The following is a 16,796-nucleotide window of genomic DNA, read 5'->3' on the forward strand; positions in this document are numbered from 1 at the left end:
TCACATGTAATGGTTACTTGGGAAAATAAATGCCATCATTCCAAACATCCCTCTTCCTCCTTCTTCCCCCCACATTGTACACTGGACATGATGCCATAAGGTCTGGAGTATCTCCTTGGTCAGTTGGGGCCACCTGTCCCAGCTGTGTCTTCTCCCAGCCTCCCATGCACCCCCAATACATTCATGGCAGCAGGAGAAGCAGAAAAGGCCTTGGCTCTGTGTAAGTCCTGCTCAGCAACAACAAAAGCATCTTTACATTATCAACCCCGTGTTCAGCACAAAAATCCAAAACCAAGCCCCAAATCAGCCACTGTGAAGAAAATTACCCCGGCCAAAACCAGCACAGAAACATGTCAAATTAAGCCTCTCAAGTCTACCAAGCAAGTCTATTAAAATAACTCATTCTCCTTTTTTTATGTGTGTAAGAATCAGTCAAACACATATGCTAAAATCTACCCATGTAGTGAGGGATTTGGTTTTCTCATTGTGTAAATCCTCTGGCATACTTGAAATCGTCAAGGTGATAAAGCTGACACTATTTCAGTATAGTAATGTATAAGCTTGTGTGACACATGAAATTGTCATGGCCGCTAATGACCATGCATAGTAATTGTAAGTATAATTCATTTTATTGGCTGGCCTTTTGATTGGTAGTAAAGATTAGGGTTAGATAATTACTCTTATCCTCAAGCCAGCTGGACCTTTTGAATATTTCTGGTGGATTATACATTGATCAGTACTTTTTGTTACCAAAAATATGAAGATGCTTACTTGCAAGGTGCTGAGATGAATGGTATTGAAAAGTATTTTCACAGCTGAGTTGCAATAGATGCTTTAAATATATGTTTAAATATATGTTTTATATGTTATAAATTACTGTTAATTATTATATCCCACAGCTTTTAATAAATGGTTATTAAGTATTTTTCAATATGTTAATAAATCATTCATATATTATCAGCATAAAACTCCACTGAACTAAAAAGAAAAATATGGATTTAGTGGAATAAGATTACTTTATTAAAGTGCTTGATAAATAATTACCTTACTGGGAAGCTGAATGACTTGGGTTTGTCTTTTTAAAACTTAATATAAGCCATTCACATACTGCAAACAGATGTGACAAACTCCTTGATAAATACAGGCAAGAGATATTTTAACATTTTCCGACAAAACTCATTCCTGCAGGGTCTAACAGTTCTTTAGGTCTCTGCTGAATTTATGGAAGAATTTTATTTAACATTCAAAATTGTTTGATATCATATCATATCAGTGCTAACAATTAATGTAGTTTTTCAAATGAGGTGGCAATTTGCATTCATGTGTTTGGAGGAACAGAAAACCTCCTAAATACACATAATTCCTCAAAAGGTGAACTGTTTAGCACTGGTAAAGACTGGTGAGAAAAAGAACCTCTCTGTAGGTCACTAGCATTTGTTGAAGTTAGTGAATTAATATCATGAAAACAAAATATATATAAGGACCCAGAAAGAAGCACATAGTGTCTGTCTGTGATAGTGAATTAAGTCATGTGATTGACATTTTAGAGTAATCCAATATTAAATACAAGAAGACAAGTGGGAATCCCTTACTACACAGTGTATGTGACAACCTTAACTCTCCAGTTTTAATAATTTTAACTTTCAGAATGGCAGGAAAAGCTCCAATTGTTTCCTGGGTGAAAACATGGTTCTGATCCATAGAGGTCAAAGGCACCAGCCTGAAATCTTACCAGATAGCTATGTCTTAAAATCTAAGTAATAGTTTTATTAATTCATCAGAAGGAAATCCTCAGCACAAGTTCAATGAATCCTGTGGATCTGTGTGTATTCCTTCTGACAACTTTGGCCAAAACTCAGGACTACAGGGGAGCACCCACTAGGCAAAGCCCTCTGCAGAGAACCTGCCATCCTACCTCAAGATGAAGTTGATCAGAGGTATGCAGGAAGTGGCTGTACACCCTATAAATGGAGAAGAAAAGGAGTTCCAGCTCAGAAAACTTTGATCTTGTATCCTGAATCAAAGCATATGTTGCTTGCTTTCCAAGGAATAGTATGGAGCACAGAAGACCTCCTTTTCTATGTTTTTTTTCTTTTTTCTTTTAGTTGGTTCAATATACTTCATCACCAAACAGTCAACCAAACTAATTTAATCTCTACTGAACTAAAAATTAGTAGCTGCTGTATGAGGTAGATGTTGTAATACTGCTGAGGCATGATCCAGGGGATAACTATAGGCTACTGCAGCTGTGGGAGGGTATGTACTTAAGAGGCATGTGAGAAAAACTTTCAATACTCTAAAGAAAATCCTTAGCTAATGAATTTAAGCCATCCTACAGTGAACCTGCAGAGACACTGCAGCTCTAGAGCTGTGGAGATGGGCAGGGATCCCTCTTCAGGCCTGTGCATGCCTCATCCATCTTCTAAGATGCGGCTTATCTGGATCCACATCTAACCCTGAAGCTGCTTCATGTTCTGCCAGTTGGTGACTACCATGTCAGTCAAAGGGCAACTCCACCCTGTGACTGAGAAGGTGCTTTGGGTATGTGCCTCAGCAGCTGCAGGTCTGTGACCTGGCAGTATCCAGGTGTGGTATCTGTGAGGCTGCAGTCATATCTGGTGTAAGGGCACCAGCTGCAGGGCACCAGTGCTTGTCTGCTGCTTCATTCCTGTGAAAACACACAGCTGATGCTGCATTCCCTGGGAGCAGGGCAGAGAGCGCAGAACCTGTCATTATTGTGTGTAAAGACACTTGAGAATTTAAGCTGCAGAGCCTCACATCCCTGGAAATATAAAATATTTGGGGAAAAGCTGCTGTTGACTGTGGTCTTCACAAGGGAATATACAGGTATCTTGGGGACAATTTTAGGCAAATGAGAAGTGGACAAAATGATAAAGCTTTCTGTCACAGGTAGAAAACTGGCTTTGCTTTGCAGAAATAACATATTCGCCAAAAAAATAGCCAGGTAGGAGAATGATGTCTTCTTTAAGTTAGTCAGACATACAAAGTAATTTTGTGTGTAGTCTGACCAGTTCTTCCTGTCAAATGGTATTCCCTTCCTCCCAATTAATTGAAGGCTGAAATAACCCTCTTTAACTCTTTTCAACTTGAATGACAAGTATTTAGACTATTTTACTAGGATGGGTTGTTTATTTACATGTAGGTATAATGGCACTTGAATGTAGTCATAAATAACGTACATATTTTCTTGTATACTGAAAAAAATGAGTTCTTATTTAAGTGATGGTAGTATTGAGGACTACAAAAATGGGTAACCTGACCTCTTTTAGCCTGACTAAAAAATATTCACTATCACTGTGCAGCTACAGAGCCCTAATAGTGATGGGTCAGTAATAGAAGTTATGGGGAGACTGGCAGTAAGGGGAAGGAAAGATGATACTCCTGTTCAGGAAGTATCCCTTATTCTGAGACCACTTTCTGATATCAGGGACTGGGTTGGCTTAGGGACTTTGAACTCCAGCAATACAGAACAGAAGACAGTGCTGATGGATGTCTGGGCACTTAGGCTGACAACCTGCTGTTTTGTAAAAGCTGAAGCTTCCTCAAGGCGTGACTCAATGCAGCTGCTGAACTGGAATTATCAAATAGTCTGAAAATCACTAACAAAAGAATGATTACCCCAGGAAGAAGTGCAACCAGGAGACCAGAAGAGCTGGAGTATACTAACAGTGCCAGCAAACCACAAAAGACCTCAAAGCAGTGCAAGAACTGGAGGAGATGTCTTCAGCAGTGACAGGTAGAATTTGGAAAAGGACTTCCTCTAAGAATTTATTGCTGCTATGCCTATTTATTTTGCCTCAGGTTAAGGTCATTTAGTAATTTAATTGCGCTTTTTGTTAAGATACTGAGAAGCTGAATGACGATGGCATTCACATTTACACAAAGAGTGTAGAGCAGATTTGTTGTCATGCTGTCACCATTTCGGTCATGCTTCACCAGTGACCTCAGCCTTTCGAGGGCCCACGAGGTTTGGTGCTGGGACAGTGAGGCTGGTGATTTCAAAAGGCATTAGCAGGCACCATATGTTCTGAATTGTCATGTTGCTGGGAACAGATTTATTTTATGTGCTGATGGTGAAATCCCTGGAGACTAAAAGATCTCTGAAGAATCCACAGGGAGAAGATATTACTTCTAAACCTCATCTAGCCCGAGAACCCTGGTTCAGACTTTTTGTCTCAGTTACTACAGAGAAATTCAGTATGATGGATACCTGGGAGTGAAACATATCCCCTGTCTTCAGTCTGCTGATCAACAGCTTGGTTAGCAAAGTTTAAGCATGCAATGGCTCCCATAGAAGTTCTATGCTTTGATTAATTTCCACTGAGTCTGTTCAGATGGAAGCTGACAGCTTTTCTTCTGGTTGATGGGCAAAGAATCAGTTAATCATGTTCTGAGAATGACTTTGTCACATTAACTGTGTCAACCGCTGTCATAGCATGACAGCTATGCTGTAGTAACAAAAATGAAAATTAAAAAAGGTATAATTCCACATAATATTTTTCTAGACAGAGAAATGTGGTGCAGTTGAAACTTCAGCCCTTTTCATCTAGTTATTAGCAGAGATGAAAATGTAGAGAAATGTGAAACTCCCACTGTAAAACCCATTTATACTGCAGGTCATGATTGAAAAACACTGGTTTATATGTACTAAGAGAGGCTTATGTGGCTTATCTGCTTCAACTGCTCTTGTGAGAGAAAATTGCCTCTCATTTGTGCTGTTGCTGCCATTTTCTCCTGCTCAAGAAAAAAGCTTTGCCTGAAGAAGGGCTTTAGAGTATTTTGCTGGGCATTAAGTCTAAAAGTTAAGTTGCAGATTCTCATAGGACTGTAGAAGTGGTTTTCCTAACCTGGTATCTTGTAGTTTTATATGGATCGGAATTGTGATGAGCTCAGACCAGACTAACACAGAGATCTCACTGCAATCGGAGTGCAAGTCAGTGCACACGTTTAAGAGTGCAAACATTTAAAAAGTAGGAAAATACAGGGTCTCTTATAAGCAGCTACATGGGCTGGGGAAGACTATGTTGAGAAACAGAGTATGTTGAGGGGCAAGAGGCAAAGGTCATGTATGTCCTAGCAGACATGGACAGCTATGAAAAGGTTTAGCACTCATGATCTGTGCATAAGGAAATGCCATCTTTCTCCTTGAGGAAGCAGTACTGCACAGCACAGAGCTTTTAACTAATCTTTTAGCAGAGTGATGTGCTTTTGTGACAACTATTTAACCTTGAGAGATTTCATTTCATGGTTTCAGCAAGGATTACAGTAAATGATCAATTTAGGTAAAGTCACAATCTAATTAAACAAATTCAGTCTAAATCCCTGCTGGGCCAGTAAAGATTTGTCTGTCAAATACCTCTAAGCATTTTAATTTTCTATAGCAACAGTTAATTGGATATGCAACTGTCAGTTTAAATGCCTTAAATGAGGCTGATGGGATTAGTAATTGAATGCTGGGATTAATGATTTACAGCTGGTTTTGCTGCCCTGTTCCTTGCTTACAGCTATGCTTGTGATAACTCCCTATCCTTCTCAGATGGAGGGAATAGTGTAATAGTGTAACTGCAATATAGTTGTGATAGAATGAAATCCAGGTATGATACAGGTTTGATGTAGCCAGTGCATTCCTGTTGACACAGAGAACGATTTTTAATTCTGCATGGAGCAAAGAATTATGATCAAATTGCTAAAAGCAAGAAGTCTAAGAGCAGCTGCCTAACTTCCACAGGTAGTAGTTGGAACTGAAGGTCTCAGTCACTCTCCAATTAAAGTAGGCTTTTATGGTTTGAGTCAGAAAGCAAACCTCAGTGTGGTGAAATTAAATCCAAGGCTGTGAGTGGAGGCTGACAAAGGGATTTCTGCAAGAGGTAGTAGGATTTCAAAGGGGGTGGAACAGATGAAGTCTGTGCACTGCCAAAGTGTCTGCTGTTGGAGAAAGACCTGACTGCAAAGTGTAGTCATGTAGAGGAGTCTCATTGGGGATGCTTGAATCTCTCAGCTTGTTGGGAACTGAAGAGAAGGATGGAAGCATTTAGGGAAGTGGTTGCACTGTTCTCTGTGTGATTTTGAAGATCCCTCTTTGATGCTTTAAAAGACCAGAAATACAGTATGCTCCTTGGGGTGTCACAGCTTTCAGGGCCAGCTAACCTGTTCCAGGAACTTCTTAATTCTCACAGCAAGCCAGAGTCAGAAAACTTTACAATTTGTTTGCCTTTTAAGCTGAAAATTCTAGCATGGTCTTGTTCGTATATAAAGGAATTTTGTTTTTTGTGTCCAGATGATCACTGTAGTGCTTGAGGAAGAAAGCTATAAGGAAAACTTTCTGAGGCACTGTGATGTGTCCATAAATTACAGAGCACTGTGATGCTCACATAAATTAGAGAGACAAAAGAATTTGTCATTTTGCCTTACATGTAGGCCTCCAAAACCACTCTTAATGTCAGAGACACCCTTATGTACCATAAACTGAAAATTTAGGTTCTTCTTAATTAAGTTCCCTTCAGAATTAAAATGAGTCAGTGCATATTTAGAGTCTCTGTTGAACACAGTATAATAATACTTATTTCAGTATATTAAATTAGAACATGTTTCTGTTGTATAGATTCTATCTTGGGAAACATTATCTGAAACAGCTAACAACATTAGATGTTATAATTACTTGTATTTATGATATAGTTATAAACAATTATAAAGTAAATTATTGTAACTATTTAGAAATAATTACAAAATAATGATTGTAATAATAGCCTTGTAGTTATTTATATTTATTATATATCATACTATATTTTAATTTACCAGAAATAATCAAACAGGAAATTCAAAGTTATGCTGTGCATATTTCAGCTCATATTTCAGAATAAGCCAAGTTCAGCTGAAATGTGGAAATAGATTTATGGCCTTTGCTCATTATCCCAAGATTTAAGATTAGGTTTTCAGGCACAGCTTCAGCTGCAAGCAGTTTGGTATTCAGAAATCACTGTATTCATCAGCTTCTGTCTCTCTCCTGTATGTGAACTCCATTTAGTTCAGGAAATACTTTTTTTGTTGTTGTTCCTTCCTGTAATTAGTTCCTATTAAAAAGCCCAACTCATCCTTGTCTAACCTCAATTAGACTATCTTTTTTTCCCTTTTGTTCCTTATGCAGAGGCATTAATCTCCTTGACTGGTCTGGACCCTTCCAGCTACGTTGTTCATATTATTATTTTTTTTAATATATACTTAGTTATCAGACCAATGATTCTATTCTGGAACAATGATAAAAGCCAGAAAAAGGAAATATATAAATATATATTCCTGTTTTTGGTCTCAGAATGACATTTCTTTCTTCAAAATACTCTAGCAATTAATTTTCTTTCTAGACATCAGGCTTTCCTCCTTTCTCCTTTTATTTATATAAAGGAATGCAGCTATTTCAATAATCTTCTGATGAAATGATAGTTCTAGGAATGTATTGTAAGATGAAAATTAATGGAGCCTTTCAGAACTTGAAATGAGAGGGAGATGTCTTTTTTCATCTCCCAGCTCAGTAGGTCCTATCTTCAACCTTATTTTTGATTTGTGATTCAGGAAACCTTGATTGATTCACTGGCACATTTTGAGCTGATTTAACTTGAAATGTTAATTACTGGAAATATTAGAACACTTTAGAGTTAAAAAGGGCCTGAATGGTGGTATAACTGAAAGTCATAAAATAAGAAATTCCATATCAACAGAAGAAATTAGATCTTATTCTAATTTCACATCTTTTAAATTGTAATTATTGAAGCAAGAAAAAGTGTGACTGGAGATATTTTCAGTTATAATGGAAGGAATGGGGACTATTCAGTTTTACTATTTCATTCTGAGAATCTAAGTCACATCTGCCTTCCATGTACATTGTTCAGCCTTGGAAGAGACATACTCCAGTTTGGATGGCCTTACTCTAGCTTTGGCTTGCATGCAGATATCCCAGTTAGATGTTTGTACCAAGTGCTTTAGTTTTTCTATATAAATTCACAGAATCCATTAGGTTGGACAAGATCTCTGAGATCATTGAGTCCAACCTGTGACCCAACACCACCATGTCAGCTAGAACATGGCACAGAGTGTCACATCCAGTTTTTCCTTAAACACCTCTGGGGAGGGTGACTCCCCCACCTTCCTGGGCAGCCAATTCTAATGTTTAAATGCCCTTTATGTAAAGAAATTCTTCCTAACATTCCAACCTAAACCTCCCCTGGTGTACCTTAAGACTGTGTTCTTGTGTCCTGTTGCTGGCTGCCTTGAGAAGAGGCTGAACCCCACAACTCTCCTTTTAGGGAGTTATAGAAAGCAATAAAGTTTCCCCTGAGACTCCTTTTCTCCAGGCTAAACACCCCCAGCTCCCCTCAGATGCTCATCAGACTCGTACTCTGGACCCTTCACCAGCTTTGTTGCACTTCTCTGGATACACCCCACCACCTCAAAGTCATTCCTGAACTGAAAGGCCCAGAACTGAACAAAGGATTCAAGGTGTGGACCTGTCCCATGCCAAGTTCAGAGGGACAATCACTGCCCTGGTCCTGCTGGCCACACTATTCCTGATACAGACCAGGATGCCATTGACCTTCTTGGTCACGTGAGTGGCCATGTTCAGAAGCTGACAACCAGAGCTTCCAGGTCCTTTTCCACCAGGTCCCTGTCCAGCCACTCTGTCCCCAGGCTGTAGCCCTGCAGGGTTGTTGTGGCCAAAGCGCAGGACCCGGCACTTGGACTTGTTAAACCTCATATTGTTGGATTCTGTCCATATATCCAGCCTGTCCAGGTCCCTCTGCAGAGCCCTCCTACCCTCCAGCAGATTGACACTTGCACCCAACTCAGTGTTGTCCATGAATTTGCTGATTTAATCCCCTCATCCAGATCATCAGTGAAGATATTAAACAGGACTGGCCCCAGCACTGATCCCTGGGGGACACCACAAATGACCAGATGCTAACTGGATGCAGCAGCACCACCACTCTCTGGGCCTGGCCAACCAGACAGCTCTTAACCCAGTGAAGAGTGCACCTGTCCAAGATGTGGGCTGCCAGCTTTTGAAGGAGTATGCCATGGAAGATGATGCCAAAATGATTGTTCCTTTTATACATATTGTTCATATATATTTGTAGCTCTGCAGACTGTTCTTATATAGTTATACATTTACTTCAGTACTTTTCCTATTAGACATGAGAATCCTGAGGGCCTGCTCTAATCTTGCTTCGTATGGGAATCAAGACCAAGAAACCTTCCCAAGACACTTTCCCATTAACAACTACCAAGGAAGGTGAGCTTTAGAAGAGGTTGAACCAAGAAGGGGAATTCATCACTTGTGTTTCTAATTGGGGAGTCTTGTCAATTATGCTAATTTGCTAAACTTATAAAACTCTACATGCCCTATATTACGTGTGCATCTTTGGCACATTTTTGGTGTGCATTTCAGCATGTTGTGCACCTGGAGGGATCTTCATTAAAATCATAACATTTTATTACCTAATCTTGTCTGGCTCTTGATTTTAGGGCTCAAAAGGTGACAAAGATGGTGGCAAAGGTGTCATATTGATATAAATTTAAAGGTTTAGTTGATCAGACCACTTCATTTTTCAATATACATACTAGATCTCTTGAGGTCTGGGAGTTTTATTCCTTTTTAAATTACCAAGTTTTTGTTAACTGTGAAGGATGGGTAAAAACAGCTGGTCAACTGTTTGCATCAACAGGTACAGCAATGCTTGTTTTAGTTTGAAGGCCAGCAAGAGTCCTTTGGCTAAATTACAGGTGAGTAACTTTTTAGGGAAAAGAAGTGACTAAACGTTGAAGTGAAATATTAAGGATGTCACTTATTTCTTCCTGGAGTGTACATTTAAATCAAACCTGTTGGTGATGGCTGCATCCCATGTATGGGTTTGTGCTCCAGAGCAGCCCTAGTGCACACAGCCCAAGGTTCTTGTGGATGAAACCACTCAGGTGATGCATTGTTCTCCAGCCACTGTGGGCAGGTGCAATGGAGGAAAGAATGGGAAGACTTTTCCTGTGGCTGGTGGCATCTTGAAGAACTCTATAGTAAGGTGATAGGGAACACAACTGAATCCTGAAGAGGCTGTGGAGCTTCTCCAGGCACCTGTATTTTCTGGATTTAAAAATTTTATATTATCACTTCTGTACAGCAGGAAGAGGAAAATAGGTGCCATGATTCTAATTGAAGGAAAAGGAATGCCTTACACTTTAGCCAGCCTTCAGCAGGATTTTGACCACTTCAGACTACCTATACCATCCTCTAAGGGCAAAGCCTAAAATCATCATAACTAATTGTATGTGATGAGGCCTTCAAGTGCATTTTGAAACACATCATAATTTTTATAAGACATGAGAACCTAGACAATCCCATTGCCTTGAAATTAAAGAAAAGTCAGACCATTATTTTCCCTTTTTGTAAATAGCTAGTACTGTGCAAAACTGAGATACAGATATGGAAAGCACAGTCACAGATGGTTTTGGCAGTGCCATGGCCAAGGCAAATTTCATCATGTTAGTTTAGGTGGGAAGTGACCAGTAACTAATAGTAATAGGTGGGGGAAAACTGCTCACAGACTAGGAATAGAGGAGGACCATCAGGATTTTGGAAGGAGTTGTATACTGGAATGGGGTCTGGCCTTTGATGTAAGCCTACCTGTGTAAACTGCAAAGGATCTGCAGTGTTAATGTTTGCTTTTATGTTTGTTCTCAGATTTACTTATACTGCCTTTGCTTGAAACACAGAAGTCTGACCAGCACTTTCCTATATTTCAGTTGTGCAAAAGTGATTTATAGCAGCTGAGGAATGAAACACAAAACTATTCCATGGAAAAACATTTGTCAGGTGCCCTGCAAAATCGAGTATTTCTATGCAATTTTAAGTCATGTTTATTTTGCACAAATATCTTACCACTTTTTAAATTAGTGTTTATTATTTTTAAAGCCAAGTATACAACCCTATATAGATAAACATCAAAGATGTACCTAATCAAACATATAACTGTGTTTACTTGAGAAATTATTTTGGTGCTTAAAGTCAAACACACTTGTGATTTTTTCTTTTTTTAATGTCAATTGTTTAACACTGTGAATTATAAATTTAGGCTTTAAATATTTATTCTGTTAACTGATTAAAATTATTTATCATTTTAGTGTTCGAAGAAACAGAAAACTAAAGACAAAAGTATATTTAAACTGTTGTGTGTGCACTACAAATCCTGTAATTATGGAAAAAAAGGTTGGCATTGCTCTGATGGCTTAAAGAAAAATTGAAATGATATTTGATTAAATGACAGAGAAAAAATAGCACTTCAGAATGTTTGCAGTTAGGATGAAGAATTTATTGTATGTACAGTTAAGCAACTCTACTGTAGATGTAGTTCCTCTTTAAAGAAAACGAATACAGTAATCAAAATAGTTCTAGCATGGAAATTACAATACAGACTGAAACTTGACTAAACCAGAAAGTAGTTATTTGACTTGAAAGAACACAGAACCTGAAACAACAAATTGCAGTCTGCATCATTAACCAAGGACAGTAAAAAACTGTACAGTACAAGCAACACGTTACAATAAGTTATGACAAATAAGGCAGTCTTTCTCATTTAGGACAAAAGGGATAAAAGGAAAGGTATTAAAATCTCATAAAACCACCATATCTCTTTTCCATCTCTGGGACTTCTTTGGAATAAGTTTCCCCATCTTCTTCTGAAGGGAGAATGGAGTCGGCAAAGCGCTTAAGGAACCCACCATATCGTTTCTGGTAATCCAGCCACCACTCTGGCCTGCCCACTCTTCTCATGAAGCCACCGTATCTCTTTTGCAGCTCTTTGGCCTCGTCTTCCAACTCAGGGCTGCGCTTTGTGCTTCTCATGAAGCCTCCGTATCTTTTGCTGACATCGCCGTCGTTTTCATTTACCTCTCGGTAGTGCGCCGCTTCGGGGTTATCCCCTGTTCCCAGAAGCTCCTTCAGCAGGTCAGAGGAGTTGGCAAGGGCATCGTCATCCGAGTCTTTCTTCATAAACCCTCCATACCTCTTAGCCAGGATTTCTCCTCCATTAGCTTCATCCTCTGGCTCTGCCCGATAGAGCTCATCCATTTTCTTCATGAAACCCCCGTATCTTTTCATGAAGCCTCCATACTTCTTCGCAAGCAAATGGTTCTCGTCCAGCTCTTTCTTGTCTCCTGGAGCAATGTTGCCATCCTCAGAAAGATCCAGCTTTGCCAGTTGCAAGAGCTCCTTGCAGGTCTCCCAGGCTTTGGCAGAAGGCAGTTTTCCTTCGCATTCTAGTGTACATGCCTGAAAAATGGATGTGGTTTGCTGAGAATTATTTGATAGCAACTATCACCTCGCTACAGCCTTATCTTAGATTTACTTGTTTATAAAAGAGCGTGAGCGAGCCTCTCTTTGTGAGTGGCTTGGTAGAAATGCTCTTTGGGAATAGCTGTTTTGGCACCTGTCTATTTTGAAGCTCTTTATATCCCTCTCTGAAGGACAAGGTAGTCTCCACTACAAGAGGTAGACTACCAGATAACATGAATTGTGGATCCTCTATGTTCAGGTTGCAATTATGCTTCTGTTTCAAAGGAAGCCAAAATTACAGTTCCTGTTATCTGCCTTACACTTGTGAGAGTTATGATTTATTTTTTAAAATTTACTACCGGGAAGCTAAAGACCAATTGTGGTTTGCTTCATAATGCAAGTGTAGAAATATATTCAGACTTCATAATTAAAAGTATCATCCAGAAACTGTGCAGAAAAGCTGCACAGCATGGACATTGCAAAGAAGCCAGCTGTACTGCACTGTTCAGTATCTTCAATACACTGCATAGCTTTAAAGGCTGTGTGTTGCCATTTGTTTCTCGTTGTGGAACAGATCATTCCAACATGTACCAATAGAAATGTAGAAACACAGGCTCTCTTAGGGCAGGATCAAAGTTCCCTTTTTGCTAGCTGGAAAGCAGTGACCATTAAAGAGACGGAAAAAAAATCCTAAGCTGTGTGGTTTCTGACTGTATTGAAAAATTGTCAGGCTACAACATGAAAAAGCTTTCAGTACCTTATGCATATCTCATAACCTGTCTTGTGATGATAATAACATGGATATTAGCTATTATTATCTCTCTTGTGTCAGGGGAATTTACTTCTTGTGCAGCCATACCCTTAAGTTGTAAAATAAGGTGATTCTAGTGTTTTTTCTTCTTGCCTGTGGTTTTCATACCACAATAGGTAAAGAAAAATCATCAATATTTTCAATAAGATAAACACTCATTCTGACTCTAGACGATGTGTTCTAAGGATCCTAACATACTTTAAAATGTGAAATTAAACTCCAGCACAGCTCTGTCTGATAGCTCATTATCCACTGCACAGTCTGTCTCTTCAGCATCACTTTACTCTAAGAAATTTAAATATGACTTTTATGGTATGATCACAAGAAAATTAAAGGGGTTTATATATTGTGTAATACAATAATTTAACTGCCACTACCTGCTTATTACTATAAGTTATAGTCATGCTGTAGAGAGAGTAAGATTTCAGCTTCAGTCTGAATTGCTCTAAATCAAAGAAAGAATAGGTCTCTCTCTTTCTCAATTAGTTTTAATAACCTCCTATTGTCAGATGAACATACTTCATCAGTGTAAGTGACCAGATCAGCGTGCAATGTCTGGTGTCTAACAAATACAACATAATAAATTCAGTTATTATGTTACTTGATACTAATACATAGAAACAATAGTTTCCAAGGATTGTTCATACATGTTTGACAAATACAAGGTGTGCTACATTGTTTCTTTACCTGTTTAGTTAATAAACAAACATTCTCACAGAACAGAACTTTGATTCTTTCTTTAACGACTACTGAAGGTGTGCAAGAGAGACTGTCAAAATAGACATGCAGAATATATACTCTGAAAAGCCCTCCCTCCATAAGGGCAAACTACCACTTTTTTTACCCTAGTTGACATTAAAACTAAAGTTTGATTGAAAGCTAATGTGAGCAGAGAGAAAAAAAAAAGTAGAGGGAACTGTTTGGCCAGCTGTCCAAATAATCTTGCCCTTCTGAGCCTACTATGGTTAAGAGCTCTTGAGCTTTTGGAGTAAATAGAAGTACTCAGTGGTTCCTAATTCTGTGTAAGTCTAGAGAGCCAAGCCCTTCCTTTTGCATGATCCCAAGTAACCAGTGACATGAGAGGAACAATTTTTAAGATCATTTAGAAGTGCTGAGAGCATGATGCCTCAATATAGGTGTGTGTGTGTGTGTGTGTGTGTGTGTGTATTTGAGGTCAGGAACAACTGATGCCACTGGCAAAGTACTCGGCAGCCAGAGTTCCCACCTTCTTCAGGAAGGGCTGAGGGACCCCAGACTTTCACTGACCCCCGATTTTTAAATTTCAAGTTTAATTGCCTCTGCGACTGTTCTTTTAAACTATTTCAACATCATAAGAATTACAGCTAACCCCCACCCCCCAGTCCCCCCCTTCCGGACTTAGCACGACTTGTCTAAGAAGCGAGCATCTTCCACAGGCATATTCCTAACGCTGTGCAGCACCGTGCAGAGAGGAGAACAGCGAAGGTACTGCTACGCAAATAGGCTTTAAACACACTTTTTTTTTTTTTTTTTTAGTGAGATTTCAGGCAGATCTTTTCAGCTCGACAGGCGTCCTGCCCGGAGAGAGCTCATCTTACCATGGAGCCAGCGGACAAGGGTCGGGACCCTCCCTCCCGTTCTGCTCGGCTTCCCCCCGTCCTGTCGGCGCTGGAATGCCCTGGAGGGGCAGCGACCCCTCCTACCCTTGCAGAGATGCCCTCTCCGGTCGGATTTCCCTTCCTCCTTACGTTTTCATTCGGCCTTTTCCTGGCTCCCCGCGGGGCTGCTCGGCGGTGTCGCTTGTCCCCGTCCCCGAAGGCCGCCTCTCGCCGTCGGGCAGCGGGAGGGACGGGAGGGACGGGCGGGCTCGGGGCTCCTCGGGGCGCTCTGGGTTTGTATCAGCGCTCTCCGCTCGCTCCTCGCCCTCTGCCCAGCGCCCCTAAACCCGCTTCTCCCTCTCTCCCCTCTTCAGAAAAAAGGGTCTTCCAAGCGACCCCGGTCGCTTCCCCCACTATTTATTTTTCTTATTTCGCTGTTTTTTCCCCGCTCCCCCTTTCCTCCCTTCAACGTTAGCGGGGAAGCGGCCCGGCCGCGGGGACTCGGGGCTCGGAGGCGCTCCCGGCCCCGGTGCCGCTTACCAGAGGGTGGATGCCGGCGCGGGGTCCCAGGTGGTAGGCGCAGGCGGCGCAGTCGCGGCCGCAGTCGGCCCGGGCCCTCGGGAGGAGGCAGGTGCTGAGGGCCAGCAGCGAGCAGCCGAGTCTCAGGAGCAACGCCATGGGGCTGCGAGAAGGAGAGGTCAGCCGGCAGCCGCCTCCTCCCGCTCCCACCCCGGCACGGCCGCCCCCCAGCCTCGGAGAAGGAAAAGGCGGCGTGAAAGGGTTCAAACCAACTCCGCTAAAACTCACGCTTTTTAGAGCCGGGGTGATGGCGCTTGCGAGGCAAGCGGGAGCTTTAAGCAAGCGGGCGCTTGGCAGCTAGCTGCAAGGCAACTGACCTGCGTTCGGAACGGGAGCGGACCCGGAGGATGAAGCGCCCAGCAGATCCCGTTTGGTGACAGTCCCCAAACGCTTTATCCCTCCCTGCCTGCAAAAGCCGGCACCGCAGGGGGAGAAGGGACGCACCGCGGAGCGGCACGGACGGGATGCCGGCCCCTCCCGGGATGGGTTTCCCACCGGGACGCCCCGAGCAGCCTCCCCGACACCGGCACCAGCCCCGGCAGAGCCGCCCCGGCCCTCCCCCGGTCCCGACCGCGGGCAGAGCTGCTCCTCACTCACACACGCTGCCCTCGGGGCTCCCGGGAGTTGCGGAGAAAGGAGCTGCGCCTTGCTGAAGCCTCGGCGTCGGAGCCACTAATATTGATAGCGAGACCGAGCAGCCTCCGGAGAAGCCCCGGGGGAGGCAGGCAGAGCCGGGCCGGGCCTGCTGGCAGCTCCAGCGAGGGCGGCTCGGGGGGCGCCGAGCCGAGCCCGCTGCCGGGGCCGGGCGCGCCGCTGCGGAGCGTGTGCGGGCGGCGGCGGCGGCACTTTATAATTGGGGACCGCGGGGAGAAGGCGGCCTCCCCCAATCGCCGTCGGGCTCCCGCTGACGCGGCCACTACGACATCCCCCCCGGCACCACCGCCCCGCCATCCGTGACTCCAGCGGGGCTTGGGATGAGGGGGTGTGCGTGCCCCTGCCATCGGGGAGGGGGGAGCGCGGAACCGGCCCCGCCAAAGTTACCGGGGGAAGTTTTCACCGGGGGCGGGCGGGGAATGAGACAGCCCGTGAGTCATGCGGGGGTGGGCGTGAGGGACCGGGAAAGGCGCCCCGAGGCTGCGGCAGCCCCTCGGAGGTAACCCCATTCCCCGGGGCAGCGGAGGCAGGCTCCCGAAAGAGCCTCGCACAACGCGGAGAGTGGGACAGCGTTACAGCGTTTGGGAATTTTTGGGGTTTTTTTTTGTGTTTTTGTGGGGTTTTTTTTTGTGTTTTTTTGTTTTTTTGTTTGTTTTTAATTCTTTTTTCTTCTCTGTTTCCTCCCTCTCTGCTACTCCGCCAAACCCCCAAGCTGCTGTGCTGAGAGTTCTTGCTGCACGTCTTCTGCCTCTCTCCCTAAGCCCCAGGTGTAAAACTGTTTGAGGGAAGCAGAATTTATTAGACCAAGGAAGAAGACAAGGGTTGTAATTTGAAACTATTGGAA

General features: G+C 42.5%; 1 protein-coding gene across 1 annotated transcript; it reads right to left on the bottom strand.

Moving 5' to 3' along the window:
- Positions 1–11,347: 11,347 nt before the first annotated feature.
- On the bottom strand, positions 11,348–16,125 carry PENK (proenkephalin). Its single transcript, XM_036378662.2, has 3 exons — positions 15,896–16,125; positions 15,260–15,401; positions 11,348–12,328 (listed from the first exon to the last, which is right to left on the bottom strand). The coding sequence occupies exons 2-3, from the start codon at positions 15,395–15,397 to the stop codon at positions 11,663–11,665; spliced, it is 804 nt and encodes a 267-aa protein (XP_036234555.1). The 5' UTR covers positions 15,398–15,401; positions 15,896–16,125; the 3' UTR covers positions 11,348–11,662.
- Between the last annotated feature and the right edge of the window lie 671 nt (positions 16,126–16,796).

Source organism: Molothrus ater, chromosome 1 (assembly GCF_012460135.2).
Source record: "Molothrus ater isolate BHLD 08-10-18 breed brown headed cowbird chromosome 1, BPBGC_Mater_1.1, whole genome shotgun sequence".
Classification (NCBI taxonomy): domain Eukaryota; kingdom Metazoa; phylum Chordata; class Aves; order Passeriformes; family Icteridae; genus Molothrus; species Molothrus ater.

What these genes read in the sequence shown, in the direction of transcription:
- PENK (XM_036378662.2), bottom strand. Translation starts at nt 15,397, where the DNA reads ATGGCGTTGCTCCTGAGACTCGGCTGCTCGCTGCTGGCCCTCAGCACC. An exon ending in GCGCCGGCATCCACCCTCTG is followed by an intron (nt 12,329 to 15,259) that starts GTAAGCGGCACC and finishes TCCATTTTTCAG; the next exon opens with GCATGTACACTAGAATGCGA.